The sequence below is a fragment of the Myotis lucifugus genome, unplaced genomic scaffold (genome assembly GCF_000147115.1).
Source record: "Myotis lucifugus unplaced genomic scaffold, Myoluc2.0 scaffold_3669, whole genome shotgun sequence".
NCBI classification, from domain to species: domain Eukaryota; kingdom Metazoa; phylum Chordata; class Mammalia; order Chiroptera; family Vespertilionidae; genus Myotis; species Myotis lucifugus.
In genome coordinates this window covers 705-14512 of record NW_005874717.1, presented here as the reverse complement: position 1 = coordinate 14512, position 13808 = coordinate 705, and the positions used below count along the sequence as shown (strand labels likewise).

Genomic DNA, 13808 nt, shown 5'->3' with positions numbered 1-13808 from the left:
ACGATCTGGTTTCTCGGTCAGCCCGGCCATCAGCCCGAGTCTACCCCTGGGACCCAGCGATGACTGAGCTGGTGTCGAGTCTGCAGTCGGTCACTGCTGTGCAGTGGGAGGCCTGACCGTCCTGTGCCCAGAGTGAATGAGTGAATGCATGAACGGTGCAGGGAATAGATTTGGACGCATGTCACCTCCTCAGGAAGCTCACCCCTTTTATCCTCTTCCGGAACCCGGGCCGCTCTGACATCGTCTCGTTTCCCTGTCTTCTGTGAAGTTCACCAACATCCCCGTGCCTGGAACAGTTCCTGCCACGGCCCCAGCACTTGGCATTCGGGGAGCAATCCTGCCCTCCTGGGGGCGCATGTTGGAAGAAGGAATGAATGATTGAGTGAACGCTGGAGGGATGAATGAGAGGCAGATGAGTGCTGGGTGGGTGTCGGATGGAGGAATGAATGACTGATCAGGAAGCCACCAAGGCGCAGCACCGAGTGCTGGGACAGAACCGATTCATGAGAAGGGGCATCTCTTGGACCTTGGACCTCACAAAGGCAAGCTGGGGACCTCAGCTGATAGTGTTAAAAATAGAAGCCGTTAACAAAAATTTTCTAAACAAACTGATGGAAATTCCCTTTGTCAAAGGAACTGCTATAAATCAAGCCACAAAAACACTATGTCCAGGAGCCGAGGACTGTTTCTTGAGCTAATCATGTGCGGGGCGCGGGGTGGGGGGGTGCAGTCGGCTTCCCTGGGGAGAGTGTGTGAGAGGAGAGGCCCCCATCCCACCCAGGGGTCTGCGTTCAGGTGCCGTCCTATTGAAATTAGTCATTCAACCGTCATTTAAGAACAGACACTGCCAGTGCCTTCCTGACAAGTTTGCAGGTAAAGGGCTGCCCCATGCAAAGGGTTGTTATTTGGGGAAAAGGCCTCTGGCCAACTTGGTCTGAGGACTTTTCGGACAGAACGGCACTTCAGCAGGTAGGATTTGGACAGGAAATGCAAAGGTTCAGGTAAATAATTTGGGGAGCGCCCTGGGCTAAGAGTCGAGTGTCAGAGACCACGGAGGAGTGTTGCTGGTACCTTGGTTCTCCCGGACGGGACTGAGCCGTGCGCCCAGCCCGCCCACCGCGTGCCAACTCCTGTCGGGTGGATGCCCCTGACTCCCCCCACAGCCTGCGCAAGCTACCGGCCCTTTCACAACTGCCTGAAAAATTCCCAGATTTTTAAACAATTGGCTTTTCATTATAGTTGACATATAATGTGTTAGTTTCAGGTGTACAACATAGTGATTGGACATTTATATGCCTTACAAAGGGGTCACCCGATGACTGGTACCTACCAGGCACCACACATAGTGATTACATATCACTGGCTACGTTCCCTGTGCTGTCACTGTGCCTCCCGTGACTATACAGTGGGGCCTTGACTTACGAGTGTCCCGACTAACGAGTTTTTCGAGATACAAGCCGTCTCTCGGCCGATTTTTTGCTTTGAGTTGCGAGCTAAAATTCAGGTTACGAGCCAGCTTCAGATACCCCACCGCTAGTTGGCGCAGCAAACGTCACAGTGAACGCCACAACATCAGCCCAGCATCACGTGTCTCACTCGTTCACTTTAAGATTTGACATACAAGTAATTTGAGTTACGAGCTCCGTCACGGAACGAATTAAACTCGTAAGTCAAGGCCCCACTGTAACTGGTGATTTGTATTTCTTAGTCCCTTCCCATTTCACTCATCCCCCTCAACCCCTCTGTCTGACAACCATCGATTGTTCTCTGTATCTCTGAGTTTGCTCCTATTTTGTTTCGTTTCTTTGAGCCCACACGTAAGTAAGATCCTACAGTATTTGTCTTTCTCTGACTTATTTCACATAACATGACACATTTCTCCAAAGAGGACGTAGAGACGGCCAACAGGCACACGAAAAGATGCTCAACAGCACTCACCATCAGGGAGATGCAAATCAAAACCACAATGAGGTGTCACCTCACACCTGTTAGAGTGACTGTCATCAGAAAGTCAACAAATGCTAAGCATTGGGGAGGAAGTGGAGAAGGGGAGCCCTCGTGTAGTGGGCACAGCTACCATGGAAAACAACATGGAGGCTCCTCAGAAAGTTAAAACGAGAGCTGCCATACCACTCAGTAGCCCCCCTTCTGGGTACATACCCAAAGAAAAGGAAACCGTACGTGAAAACAAAAATGGACCCACGTGCATCGCAGCATTATTTACAATAGCCAAGATATGGCAACAACCTAGGTACCCACTGGTAGACGAATGGACAAAGATGTGGGATCAATACAAAATGGAATATTACTCAGCCATAAAAATGAAATCTTGCCATTTTCCACAACACGGATGAACCTAGAGGGTATTATGCAAAATTCCTAAATATGTAGTCACTGTTTCCCACGGCCTCGGACAGGCAGGGCCAGACCAAAGGTGAAGGGAGTGTGGTGTCCCCCTCAGAGAGCCAGCTGACGGAGGACCACGCTGGCAGGTTCAAGTGCAGACTCGGCCCCTGGAGGGAGCATTGCCCCAGGCTTTGCGCCCTGGGTGCCTTGCTTGGCTCAGCCAGGTACGTTCCCGGGTCACAAGCCCCTGAGCCTTGTCTACTCTCAGTAAATCACAGGGACCTCATTCTGTTGCCGTGAAAGGAAGCCCATATATGGGGTCAGGATATGCTGCCATCCACAGCGGGTGGGCTGTAGGTTCTGCTCAGCTTCCAGGCCCCTGGGAAGGGGCAATGGTGCCGGTCTAGCTGCATGACAATGTTATTGTGAACGCCCAGTGAGCTGTGACTTCTGCTGTGTCATGCAAATGCAGGCCATTCATGCTGCGGCTGTAGGAAGACACACAGGCTAAATGCAGGGGCTTGTTTTCAAGGCCAGAGTGTCGGGCCACAAGTGACAGAGCGTGACAGGCTCAGTGGTGAGCGCCTGCAGAGCGGCCACCTTGTTGATGGAGACCTTCACCGGGCACAGACCTGTCCTCTCTGCCGTCCCAACCACTAGGGAAGGGCAGGGCTGGGAGTGGCCCCGGGACGGAGGCCCTGGTTGGGGTGCAACCCCTAAGCTGTTCTTGTCGGATGAAGAAGCCCAACCTCCACTTCATGGAGATGGGCCAGAGAGTCTAGAGCAGTGAGTCTGGAGTTTTTCCAGAAAAAATATTGCAGGCTTTTTGGAATTTGATGCAGAGTTTTAAAACTAGCTCATGTATTTACCTAATCATACTCTGGTTCACCATGATTTCCTGTGTAAAACCTAACCTACATGGCTGCTTCGTCCCTCCCTCACCTGTGGCCCTACTAAACCTCACCTGCTGACATGGGCGGGGCTCAGACGCCCCTGTGGCCTGATGGGGACCGGCCCTGGAGCATGGCTGCCCGTCCTGACCTGCTGGTGGCCCTGGACAGCCCCCCTTGGGCAGGCACACTTCCTCTGCAGGACCACAGCGGGGTCCAGGAGGGACCTGGCGCTGCTGCCCCGCCCTCAGTGGCGTCGCCTTCGTATGGGACACCTTACAGCCTCCCTGGAAGCCCAGGAGCGCGGTCAGAGGAGCCGGTGCCTTAGGGCGGGAACAGTGCGTATCTCTGGGAACGTGAACTCCGTGTCTCACCTGAGCCACACGCGTGGGGTTGATTCCAGCTGACGTACAGGCACAGAGCCGCACTCCAAGGAGAGAGTGGCTTCTGCCTCCCAGGCCCTTCCTCCACCATCCCCTGCCCCGGGTGGGGCTATTATGCCAACCCAAGGACAGCCAGAGACTTGGGTGGGACAGGGTCCTGCCCCGCACCCCCCAAGCACAATTCAGTATCTGAAAATTCTGCGCCCTCCAGAGCTGGCCGGCCCACCCCTGCAGAGGAAGCTCTTGGTCAAGAGGAGGAGGAGGAGGAGGGTGGGGATGACTCATACCTAGCACCCTAGCGCACCTGTCCTTTTCCCACACACTGCACGCCCCTTCTCTTGTCCTCTCCCCGCCCCACCCACTGGCTTTGCTTGCATCGCAAGGTGGACGGGCCTGGCTGGCACCCCTCTCTCAGGCCCTGGGCCCAAGCCATGGCCGCCAAGATGCCCTCCTCCTTTGTGGTGGAAGGAATGCCAGGGCAGCTTTGGGAAACCTAGGTGCTTAAGAGGGTCTTTTCCGACTTGGTTCTTGGGCTACGAAAGTGTCACTTCCTCCTTTAGGCCCTAAAGGCAGACAGGAAGTTCATTTGGGGAGGTACTATTAATTTTAACTAAAAGTCTGTTGGGTTTATTGCAATCTCCCCGTTGGCCCATGCCCTGGCCACGCAGAAGGTGCATGATGCTTAAAGCCTATTGTGGAGCAACCCCCATGACTCCCCACATCTGTCCTGGGGCTCAGACAGTGGTCCCCAAAACCCAGAACCCTCCCGGAAGCGACCACTCACACAGAACTCACTGCCCCGGGGGCAGGCCCAGGTCTCCCCAGGACGAGGGGGCCACTCTGGGGTCAGGACACCAGCTGGCAGGGGCCTCCGGGAAGCCTGTGCCGGAATGCCCAGGAGCCGATTCACGAATGCTGACTCGGGCCATGACCCTTCTCGATGGAGCGATTCCAGAACCATCTCCTCCTCGAACTGCAGGTCACCCTCTGACTGTGGGTCTCCTTCTGAATATGGTGTCCCCCTCTCTGGGTCCCTCTTGCTGTGTGTGGGGTCTCCCTGTGACTGGGGCCCCTTCTGCTCGCGGGTCTCTTGTCTACAGCCAGTTGCCTGCCCAGGCCTGGGCCCTCAAATTCACAATTCTTTTGGTGTCCTTGACCGCTGCCTGTTACTACTAGTTTTTACTTGGTGCTTGTAGCTTGTAGAGGGGAAGGGACTCCTGGATGTGTCCCACGGAGAAGAAATGTTTATACACAACCCCTCCCAGTTGTGAGATTTCACAGTCCTTCAAAGCACAGACTGCAGGCTCTCCCACGGTCCCTGACCCCCAACCACTGACCCCACTGGCTCGGGCCCTTCCCCTCCGACATCCCATCCCCGCCTGACCCTGCCGGGGACACATTAAATATAGATGGTGACATGAACTCTCGTCCTTCCCAAATGGGTCTGCTTGGTCTCACAGGAAGTTTTTTCTTTTTCACATTTGGAGGGTGTATTGGAAGATGAACAGAGAACCCAATCAGTTATAAAAACAAAAGTCAGGTTTATGACGCAGACACGGGGACAAATGAAACGTTTCCGGACGTGTGAGACGCTGGACTCCTTTTTGCAAAGAGCCCTGCACATTCAGCGCTGAGGGCAGCGTGGAAAGTCCCTGCTGGGCTCAGGTGCCAGGTTCCCGGGCAGCTGAGCAGAATCGGAGACCCCACGTCCCTGGGTGATGGCAGTGCTGCCCTCCGGCCTGGGCCTTGCCCTGGCCTGCCGTCCCCCCACAGGGGCGCCTCCAGCCTTTCCCAGTGGTTGCCAAGGCCTGGGGTCCCCTCCACAGATCACACCACTTTCAGGGCGGGAATTGCTGTAACTTCGAGGTCTGGACACACCAGACCTTAGGTGCCCGCTTCATGGCCAGGCCTGTTCGGAGACGCTGGGCCCCTCGGATGCTGCGCCTCACTCACAGGTTCGAGCCTCTGCACTGTATCCACACCCCTCCCACCTTCCTAGAAAATGGTTTTTACAATTTTAATGTTTTACTTTTCAGTTACAGTTGATGTACAATATTATGTTCATTTCGGGTGTGCAACCTAGTGATTAGACATTTATGTAGCTTACAAAGTGATGTCTCATGCCCACCTGGCACCATACAGCTGCCCCAGTATTATTGACCATATTCTACGCTGCCCAGGACTATTCTGTACCCACCAATTTGTACTGCTTAATCCCTTCACCTTTTTTCCCCACCCTCAACCCCCCTCCCATCTGGCAACTGTCAAAATGTTCTCTGGATCTGCGTCTGCTTCTGGTCTGCTGGTTTATTTTGTTTTTCAGACCCACGTCAGTGAAATCACATGACACGTGCCTTTCCCTGTCTGTCTTATTTCACTCAGCACAATGCCTTTTAGGTCCATGCATGTGGCTGCAAATGATAAGATTGCATTCTTCTTTAAGGCCGAGTCGTATTCCATTGTGTATATGCGCCACATCTTTTAAAAATATATATATATATTTATTGATTTCACAGAGGGAGAGGGAGAGAGAAGCATCAATGATGAGAATCATAGATTGGCTGCCTCCTGCATGCCCCCCACCGGGGATCGAGCCCACAGTTGGGCATGTGCCCCCGACTGGAATCAAACCCAGGACCCTTCAGTCCGCAGACCGGCCCTCTATCCACTGATCCAAACCAGCTAGGACTGCACCCCGCACATTAGACCAGCGGCGAGATGAGGAATCGGCACAGAGCCTGGAGACCATGCTTGTGGCCTCAGGAGCCCCAGGCCCAGGTCCGCACGTGCTGGGAGAAGCCTGAGGGAGGCCCCCCCTGCCGCTGCCTCCGAGAAGGACACCAGCTTCTCTTCGCGGCTGCCCCAGCACCTCCCGGGCCCCCAGGGCCTGGGACGGAGGGTGGGCGCCACACCCAGTGCTTTGCTCCAAATGCCAGTTAGTGGCCCCTCTGTCACTGTTTCAGGGATGACACGTGTCTTCTAATGCTTCCATGTGAAAAGTCTGGTGGGCCCTTGTCGCCCTCACGTAAAAGCCACACGAGGGCTTTTTGCCACAAAACACACCAAGGATTTCTTGTGACAAGCGTGGGACTCGGCTTCACCACGGAGCCCGGTCCTCACTGCTGCCCCAAGTCTGGGTCTGGGGCCCATCCGTGCTGAAGGCCATGGGAACCTCCGGCCCCAGCTTCCGGGGTGTGCACACCTGGGTTACCTGGCAGCCTCCTTCGCAGAACGTCCTGGAAACATCAAACTGCAAGATTCATCCCAGGCCCCAGCGTGGGCACTGCCCGGGGAGGCCACGACGCTGCCCACGCCCATCCCCCGGGGGCCGTGGGCTCCGAGGAACCGGTGTTTGAGTTGGGTCTCCATCACCCCCTGCAGGTCCTCAGGGGCGGCCGGGCGAGAGGCCGTGGCAGCAGTGCAGGGAGCTGCCCAGACCACACTCGGAGGAAATTCCTGCTCTGAAGGCTGCCGACTGGAGAGCCCTCTCCATGCGGCCGCACCCTCAAGGACTGGCGGCCACATGCCGGGTCCGCTGGCCACGCGTGTCCTCAGTCCCTCCAGGGCACGGCCTCCTGCCACGGGGCCCAGCACGTGGGCGCCTGCAGCAACCTTCTTCGCGTGGATTCGGCTGTGCTTTTGCAGGAGGGAAGCCGAGCTTTTCACCCAAACACCCGAGGCTGCTTCTCCCCGGGGAGGGTCCCAGAGGAAAGCGAACGCCGGGGTCTCCGTGTTGACCGTTCCCTGCAGGCGGGACGCGCACACGTGCACAGGCAACCACGGGGCCCCGCAAACACCCTCCGCACCTCACCCTGCAGGGCCCCCGGGAGAGAGCGGACGCCGTCCCTCTTCTGTCCACACGGGGCCTGTCCTGTCACTCAGACCCCTCGCCCCACAGCGTGCGTCGGGACCCGGAGAAGGGCTGGAGCGGGAAGGAGCGTCTCGGGGTCCCTTTCTGCTGTGTTTGGCAGCGAAGCTGGGGCGCCCGCTCCCCTGGGGTTAAGTGCGGTCTTTCCAGGGGAAGGGACCCCCGGCCAGAGAGGCTTCGTGTCCATGAAGCTCCTTGCTAAGGGCGCAGGCTGAGCTGCCCGTGGCCACCAGCCTGCCGGAGGCAGTTCCCCAGCAGCCTCCTGCCGTCCCTCCGGGTGGCGTCTCTCGGGAGCCGGGTCCACGTCCTGGGTGGTGAGTTCTTGTCAAACGTGAAGGTCTTGGAGGGAAGAGAAGGGAGAGGGATGTGAACACTCGCCTGCAGTGGCTGCTCCGTGGCCTCGGGTCAGGCAGCCCCGCTGTCTGCTGGCTGAGGGGTGTGTCCCGGAGTCATCCCCACTGGCTTGCGGGCCGGGAGCGCCCCTCCTGTAGCCGCGCAGTCAGCCACGGGCCCAGGCTCCCCGGGTAGAGGGAGGGGGCTCAGGCAGGGCAGTGGTTTGCCTACGGTGTCGAGTGAGGGCTGGTCTGACTGCAAAGCCACGCGCAGCCCGCGGCAGCTGCTGGGAATTGGAGACTGTGGGTGAAGACTGTTCCCGACTTGGGGTGGGAGTCACACCGACCTTTGCTCCCGGGACCGTGGGGTGCTCGGTTCCCCGGGAAACACCCGATACTGTTCTATTAGGAAGGACTCAGTGTCCGAACCCACTTACGCCCCCCGTAGGGGTGGGGCGGGAGGGTAGGGCAGCGAGGAAGGCGAATGGAGGCTGGGTGGAGGTGCGGGGCCCTCATCCTGCTCGCTCTCCCTGCCCTGTGTGTGCGTGGAAAGTTCCAGCGTCAGCAAGTGGCCCCGCGGGCAGGACTTGGCAGCAGGGCCGGGGGAAAGTGCCTGCACTGGGGTTCGGTGTCTCTGAACACAGAGGCCCTGTGCCTGCCCCAGTCACCAGGTAATGCTCGTGCCGAGTGGCGAACGTGGAGGGAGCGGCTGCCAGGCCGCCCAGGCCCACGGAACCTGCCCGCTTCCTCCCCGAGCCTCTGGCAAACTCACCGGTGAACCCCTGCTCTGGCCTCGCAGCCTGGGCACCTGTTGGAACAAACCAGGAATATGCTCAGGGTAGGCCCTGGGGGGGGGGGGTGGTCTAAAGACCCCCGTGGCTCAAGTGCTTGGGCCGAGAACAGACTCCCAGGGGGCACCCGCTCTCAGGGCAGATGCTCTGCTCTGTAGGAGGGAAGCGTGGGAAGCACACTGAGATGCTTTGTGCCCGGACTCAGGGCGCCCTCTGCGGCCTGGCCGATGGGCAGCTCGGCTCCCGCAGAAATGAACTCCATCCTGACCTCTAGATTCGGAGCCCATCCTCTCCCGCACCCCAAACCGGGAGATGGCGTCAGGAACGTGGGGCCTCAGACTCGCGGGAGCTTTGGCGGAGCTGTGCTCGCTCGGGAGGCTAACGCCACTAAAACTGCACTTGAGACGAAACCACCTCCTTGCAGAGTTTATAAACATCTTGGGAAAGGCAAAAGCACCGGTTCCCACCAAATAAACACACGCCAGCAGCTACACGTGCGCCCCGCCTGGTACCTGCGTAGTAGCCCCGGCGGCCAGGACACCGGCTCCTGCACCACCAGCCTGCAGCCGCCGCCACGATCACGGTCAGCAGCAGCGCGATGACGGCCACCACGGTCCTGGACCTCCCCTCCTCGGCGTCGCCTGGGATGTCTGGGTTGCTGCCTGTGGTTCCCGGGATTGGTTCTGCAAGAAAGAGGGAAACAGCCCAGACTTTCAGGGAAAGAAGGCACTCCGGGAGCGTTCCCTCCGAAGCACTTCCCTGGCATCACGCGGTGCCTTTTAGACACAAAGCTGGTGGCCGAAGGGCTTCCTCTCCCAGGTGCCACGCCTCCCCACCTGCCCCGGGGTGTGCAACCCCAGCCCTGGGTGGTGGCAAGAAGCACGGGTTCTTCCTGGCTTTTCACATTTAACGTAATTTACTCTTTGTCCAGCTTTATTGCTGACTTAAAAAAAAATCCAAGTGGCTCTTTTCCTCCCTCACTGCTTGAAGATCGACCTTCACCATGAACGGCACGGTAACTATCCGAACCAGGAAGTTCATGGCCAACAGACTACTTCAGTGGAAGCAAATCGTCATTGACGTCCTTCACCCTGGGAAGGCGACAGTACCCAAGACAGAAATCCGGGGAAAACTAGCCAAGGGTCACACCTGACGCCATCTTTGTGTTTGGATTCAGAACCCACTTTGGTGGTGGCAAGACCACTGGCTTTGGCATGATCTGATTCCTGGGATTACGCAAAGAAAAACGAACCCAAACACAGACTTGCAAGACATGGCCTGTATGAGAAGAAGAAGACCTCAAGAAAACAGAGAAAGGAACCCAAGAACAGAAGGAAGACAGTCGGGGGACATGCTTCACCCACACTGAGGGTCAGGGCCAGCTTCAAGGCAGAGACCCCTGCAAGCTCCCGGGTCGCACCAGAGGGCCTGTGCTTGGGGCAGTGCTCTGCTGTCACCATCGCGGATTCTTGTAAGTCCAGATCGAGGAGCCCTGTGCTTCCCACTGTGCACCGAGCCCCACAGGTCCCGCAGCAGGCGGCCCACAGGCGCACCTCGCCTTCCACTCTCATCTCCACGCGGTGACAGGGACACAGACGGAGAGAGACCATGGCCTCTACGAAGGAGTCACCTGTCTGTGCCCCTTCCACGGGGAGGCCTCAGGCCAGCAGCCAGGCCCAGCTGGACCCCTAGCACGGGGGCGGGGGGTAGTCTTCTCAGGGGGCGCACACCCAAAAGCAAAAAGTTTGGTGGGGGCAGTGCAGGTGGGTGGGCCTCAATCCTGACGCTGTTGCTGCCTCGCCCTGGTGCTTCTGATCTGTTACACAGCCTTTCAGAGCCTCAGTCCCTCTGAAATGGGTCACCAAACTGGCCCCATGAGTGGAGTTGAAGTCAAGCCGTGTGCACTGATCACCCAGCCCTGTGCCCATAGCCACCTGACTCTTCCCCCCTCTCCTTCCAACCCCTTTCTGATGCCGCTGCCGGGTCACCTCAGAGGGGCCTTGTCTTCTGCCTGAGAGGATCTCCCAGCACCCGGGCCCAGAACCGTGGTTGGGGCGGGCATGCAGATCCTGGGGGGCCTTACCGCTCCCTTTCTGGCTGCTGACAGTCAGGTTCTGGTGCAGCAGCACATTCTCAATGCAGCAGCCGACGTTCACGTCGGGGGTGCGCCGGATCCTCAGGACGCTGACCACGTCGTACAAGCCCTGCGCGTTCAGGGAGACGGTGCTGTTCTGCAGGGCCTCGTCCAGCAGGCTGTTGTCCGTCTTGTTGATCCAGTACACGTTTGGCCGGGGGTAGCCATCCTTGGACGTGCATGTGAAGGTGAGCTCCTCGTCCTGGGGGGCGGCCGTGGGGGCACTGACCACAGGCATGCTGTAGTTTGCTGCAGGGGGAGAAACGGAGGTGAGGGGTGCCAGGTTCTGAAGGTCAGAAATGGAGGGGTACCCAGTGTCGGGGCCCAGGGCCAGGTTAGAGGGGAGGCGGCCCGCCGTGCCCCTGGCCCTGGTAGAGAGACAGGACCAGGGCTCTGGTCTGGGCAGCGGACACTGGCCCTGTTCTGCCCAAGGGTCACCCTCTCCCACTCCAACAGGGGAGTTACTGAGCCTGCGGGCAGGGGCTGTCACCCACTCCCCACTCCAGAGAGGCCGGCCACTTGCATCTAGTGACACGGAGAGCTTGCTGTCAGCTGAAAGGAACCGCCCATCTCTGAACTAGCGGTGCCCTGAGCATCTTGATTGGCTTTCATTTTCTCCCTAAATTCTGATCTCAAAACTCCTTCCTAATTTTATTTCAAAAATCTAATTTGAGCCCTGCCCGGTTTGGCTCAGTGGGTAGAGCATCAGCCTGAAGGGTCCCAGGTTCGATTCTGGTTTCAATTCCGGTCAAGGGCACATGCCTGGGTTTCGGGCTTGGTCCCCAGTATGGGGTGTGGGAAGGGAGCCGATCAATGATTCTCTCTCATCATTGATGTTTCTATCTCTCTCTCTCTCCCTCTCTCAAATCAATAAATAAATATATATTTTAAAAGTCTAGTTTGAGTTGAGTTGGCTCATTCAAGGCAAAGACAGCAAGATTAGGAGTATTTCTGTGAGACCAGGGAGCCTCAGGTTATGAAAAACTTTCTTACAGGTTGATGCTTCAACCAACTCAGCTTCATGCACAGTTAAGCAGAAGGCTGCTCATTGAGACTGGGATTTCCTTCATAGAAAGAATCAGGTGAACGAGCCAGAAAATGGGTCTCCTTAATGCTTACCCCAGGCCAGGGCCTGGGATGAAGTCAGCTGTCAGCGTCGACGCCCTTACCTGCCACGTGCAGCGTGACCGTAACATTCAAAATTCGCTCTGTCATCTTCCTAAACACCAGGCAGTCATACTTCTGTTCGTCTTGGGGGGTGATGTTGTACAGACGTAGAGAGAAGTTGCCCTGCTTCATGCTGTCCAGTGACATCTGGGCCCGGTCCTTGTACCGGTTGTTCTGATGGCCCGTGGAGCTGTTCCCGGGCAGGTGGTAAGCCACAGGTTCTGGCTCGCCGCTAGCATTAGTGATTTGCCAATAAACATAAAGTTCATTTAAATCTAAACTCTTTTCTTTGGTGTAAATGCAGCTGAGCTCAACGTCGCTGCCCACCATCGCTCTGACTTCTTCTCCTTGACTATCTGCAGTGATTCAAAAAATACATTTATTTTAGGAGGTTGGCTCTTACCTCGCCTGCGAAGTTACTCTGGAGGGGGAAGTTTGAGGGAACCCTCTCACACACCAATTCTGACTCATTTCAGTAGAAAAGGAATGTATTCCTGAGATCCACATAGGAATGCAATATTTTAAAAATTCGGAATTTGCGGAAAGCTCCTGCGATGTATTGTCTAATGTTGACTTCCTGTCACTATGGAAGAGGCCAGTGGTGGGAGAAGCAGGGGTGGCCCCTGGGACCAGGCTGCGCTCTGACTGCTGCTTCTTGGGAGTTTATATTTAATTCAACTGAAACGGTTTCGTAAAAATGTAGACATTTAAAAGAAAACATCAGTTTCTCAACAACAGACTTATAAAGCTGCTCGCACTGCGCCAAGGCAGGCCCACGTGACGTGTCCAGACTGGCTTTCCCATCCATGCCAACACTTGGAGGGCTGAGAAGTGGCCGTGCTCGGCCCTGCCTCGCCCTGAGCTCGGTGCATCCCTGTTCCTTGCTCCCAGCTCCTCGGGAGAGCAGAGGACTGAAACACGGGGGAGGAGGTGCGTTCCGCCTACACCCAACGAACACGCGATAAAACAAGAGCTACAGGGTCTAGACAAGTGACCCCTTTGTGGCTTTCAATCCCACCCGTGACCCAGGCTTGGGGCCCAGCGACCTCACAGGAGTCCCTGGAAAAACAAGAAGGGCTGTGGCAAGACCCCCGCTGACACCTGCACCCCGTGGTCCCACTCCCCACACCGAAGGGCTGGGAACTGGCCTCCGGACCATCAGGGCTGTCGGACTTACCGGCGTGCAGGCCGCTGAGCAGCAGGAGGAGCAGGCCAGCACTGGAAAGGAACCAGAAAGCCAGGTGAGGCCCCTTCTTCCAGAAGGTGAAAATGCCTGCCCACGGGCAGGAGCGGGTCACACACCCACTGACAGCCAGCCCATCAGCCAGGCCCCTGCGGCAGGAGGCGCCCCCTCCCTGCCCAGCGCAGCAAGTCCCGAGGGGCCAGCATCCCCCACAACCAGCCAGCCCCCATGTTAACCCCCCAACACGATGATGAAAGTGCAATAAAGGTAGTGAAAGACACTCCCAAGGCCACAGCTAGGACACCCTGGTGACCTAGCCATACAGGGACAGAGTCCCAGAAATTGTATGAAATCAGAAAAAAACACTTCCACAGTATTCATGGCAAGAGCTGCATTTAATTTGGGGGAGAAAGAGAAGAGCTAAGATGCCCAGTGGCAGTCGGGGAGCTGCAGGACAACCCTCTGAGGAAGGAACTCATTCTGAAACCAAACGGGAGGCTCCTCCCAGCCGGTGGGCAGCTGGGCTGCGGGGGTGAAAGCTCCCCGACTCCCAGGCTCCTGGTGCCCTCAACCCAGCCACCCCCTCCTACCGGCCTCCCAGGATGCTGTGAGCCCTGAGCTCTGGGCAGAGACCCCTGCCCCACCCCGACAGCTGTCATCTGACTCTGTATAGAGGCATGTCCCTTGCCACCAGGGGCTCCCCATACCCCACGG

The 13808-nt window shown here is 57.1% G+C and overlaps 1 protein-coding gene across 3 annotated transcripts; it reads right to left on the bottom strand.

Annotated features, from left to right (window-relative positions):
• Positions 1-5622: 5622 nt before the first annotated feature.
• LOC102419600 (ICOS ligand-like) lies at positions 5623-13234 on the bottom strand. 3 transcript variants are annotated; one of them, XM_006108815.3, is made up of 6 exons: positions 13089-13215; positions 11914-12267; positions 10694-10993; positions 9123-9293; positions 8592-8627; positions 5623-7826 (listed from the first exon to the last, which is right to left on the bottom strand). In XM_006108815.3, the coding sequence occupies exons 2-6, from the start codon at positions 12239-12241 to the stop codon at positions 7813-7815; spliced, it is 849 nt and encodes a 282-aa protein (XP_006108877.1). In that variant the 5' UTR covers positions 12242-12267; positions 13089-13215; the 3' UTR covers positions 5623-7812. The 3 variants fall into 3 exon arrangements, with proteins under 3 accessions (XP_006108877.1, XP_014306259.1, XP_023604970.1); XM_014450773.2 differs by lacking the exon at positions 8592-8627; XM_023749202.1 differs by lacking the exons at positions 5623-7826; positions 8592-8627 and adding an exon at positions 7834-8103 and having other exon boundaries at positions 13089-13234.
• Between the last annotated feature and the right edge of the window lie 574 nt (positions 13235-13808).